At 39.8% G+C, this 2,748-nt stretch overlaps 1 protein-coding gene across 1 annotated transcript in view; it reads left to right on the top strand.

Annotated features, from left to right (window-relative positions):
* The window catches only part of lsamp (limbic system associated membrane protein), a gene marked incomplete in the record, with an annotated part of 184,969 nt that overhangs the window by 157,183 nt on the left and 25,038 nt on the right, over positions 1 to 2,748 (top strand). Inside the window, 1 exon segment of the mRNA XM_035679513.1 lies at positions 1,500 to 1,625. Coding sequence (XP_035535406.1) covers positions 1,500 to 1,625 — 126 coding nt within the window.

Raw genomic sequence — 2,748 nt, 5'->3', positions numbered from 1 at the left:
TTGTCTTCACCAAATCTGTCAAGACATTCTGTGTTAGTGATGCCACTTCTCCTTTTGCCGAGATACATCCATTCCCACCTCAACAGGTACTGGCATACCTCAAGACTGCTGATCAGACAGCACTGGGCAACTTCCGCACCAGCCGTGTCGCCCTTAGGCCTGACCACCATCACGACCCAGGCCACTCGAAAACTGGCAGTTTCTACTCGCTTATTCGGGGGGGGCCCTCTCCGGAAACCCAGTCAGCTACTCTCGGCCTGTCAACCACCATCCTTGCCCCTATTTGAGAGAAATAGGCCTTTTGTGTACATAGAGAAAGTCTTAGATCTTTGAGTTCAGCTCATGATGAATGGGGGCAAAAACAAAAGTGTTGCGTTTATAATTTTGTTCAGTGTATTTGAGCCTTATAATGCTAATTTCTTGCCGCATATGAAGCATACCAGTAAATCAACTAAAGCGCTGCTTACCCCTGGCCTAAGGTGTGCTGAGCCCTGACACACATCCACGCATCCCTAAAATTGGAAAAGAAAATCCACTTATCACAAGTTCAGAGGGAAAAAAAAGTTACTCTTCTTCATTTGCCCACATTATGCATGCGCCAGCATTCATCATATTCCAAAGTCATTGATCATTATTTGTATTTCTGGCCTCATATCTGTATATATGATACCTTATCCCAACTACTTTACCCACAGTTTGTGAAAACAGTGATGTATGCCCCCTACATCCTTTATGATTGATTGCATCTTTGCTGCTGACTCACAAACAGGCCATACCTTCTTAATTCATCTGAGCTGTTTTTTGCTAGAGTATAGTTCCATCTCACTCTGCCTCTCTCTAGGTTTCTGTTTGTTTGTGTGGGAGGGAGAGCAGTAGGAGTGAGGAATAGATAGTGAGGCGGGATCATCATTAAACGCTGCATCGAGATGAAGTAGCCCCGTGTTACCTTGACCATCAGTGTACAAACGAACACACTAAAGATTCTTCGTTTCACCTTTAAATTTTGGTCCGTATACTAAAACCTATTTTTCTGAAAGAAACTCAGAAGAATCAGTGCCAAGCGTCTGGTGGGTCCCCCTATGACAAGAGAAGCAATCTGTTTTCATGAGCTCAGGTCCCGAGGCAGGAGATTAAATTGCTTATTTGGATCCTGGGTTGAAAAAGTTTACTGTAAGTACCTCTGAGGGCTACCACAGTAGGAAAAAGGTTTTTCAAAGCTTTCCTCAACTCTTTCTTTCACTGAGAGAATCAAGGTCAGCTAGTGTTTGCATTTAACCTCTTTTTATTGTCAATTTTCTACGAAGAGATGGCAAAGGATGTTATGGGAGACAAGTAGAGTTTTTAATGGAAAGTTATTTTGAGTGAAAATGTATTTTACAAAAAGATGAAAAAACCACTTGCTTTTCTTGATCCATGTAAGATAAAACATGCTTTTCTTTTCATACTCGTGAATAATAGCAATAGAATTAACCTTGATGTTGTTTCTCCTGTGCCTCTAGTTCCAGCAAACATCTACAAGGTGTCAGAAGACATCACAGTGAATGAGGGCAGTAACGTGACACTCAGTTGTTTGGCCAATGGCAGGCCGGACCCTGCAATCACCTGGCGGCTCCTCAACCCCTCAGGTAAGAATCATCCCATCAGTACGAATTTTTATTTGTGTCAATCTAGATGTCTGGCCAACGGTGTGCCAGATTCTAAATACCAAATTGTTTTTTCAAGTGACTCAAGAAGCTAAATCTCTCTTTATTTAGCTTCTTGCATTCGCCATGGTGCTATCTAAAGGGGAAAAAGATAGAAACATTATCCAAATTTCTGCAGTAGTATTTGTTACAATTTGCCCCAAATATAACTCCACTTTTTTACACCCTGCCACAATGATCTAAAATCACTCTTTACAGTGGTGGAAGGATATCCGATGTCTATTCAGGACATAGAAATTAAGCATTGTCAATTACTTCATCAGATTCATAATTTTTCTACCAGAGTAAACCTCTGATTGTTGTCTGTACAGTGACAACAGAAACTGCTAGCAGCCAAAGCAACAGAATGCAGATGTGCTGAATTATAAACAAATAAAGTTCAATATTTACACATTCAGCGAGATTCATCTGTCATCAGTCTTCACCAGATTTATATTGGGCAATGCAGGATAAAGCCTGACTGTTCTTGTTCCCTTTACCTGATGATCTGATATTAAAGCCTGGCATTGTGTGAAACCTGACAGTGGACAGGATGAGGTTAGGGGCCATCTAAAAAAGTGTACGCAGTGGTCAAGAGAACATTTTAGATTTTTGTTATTAGCATCGACACTTCAAATGGCACTTCAATTGGACCTCCTCCTACAGCATGCACAACCTTTTAAAAGAATGTAATAATAAGCATTAGATTTAAATTAATCTGAGCCTCCTCCCATTTACACAAAAACTTCAGTTTGTAAATGGCCCAGTGCAATTCTGCACTTTCCACTGTTAAAACGTCTTCCTTAAACCATGCTTTATTTATGGATTAATTTAAGTACATGAAGTATTGTTATTTGATATTTTCTGAGCAGTTTATATGAGGAGTATAAATGAAAACCCTGAATTGAGATTAAAATAGTGATATGTTTGTTAAAACCAACAGTCACAGACACAGCTGTTAGCTTTGTATTAGCGAGGGCGAGTTTATTTAAAGAAGCATTTCACCCGTGGAAACATTAATCTTTATTGATTGTGGCTTATTTATGTAGTCGAAATGTAAAATAAA

This window comes from Morone saxatilis, unplaced genomic scaffold (assembly GCF_004916995.1).
Source record: "Morone saxatilis isolate NCDOM2014 unplaced genomic scaffold, NCSU_SB_2.0 Contig8, whole genome shotgun sequence".
NCBI classification, from domain to species: Eukaryota; Metazoa; Chordata; class Actinopteri; family Moronidae; genus Morone; species Morone saxatilis.
This window is presented reverse-complemented; position numbering and strand designations above follow the sequence as displayed.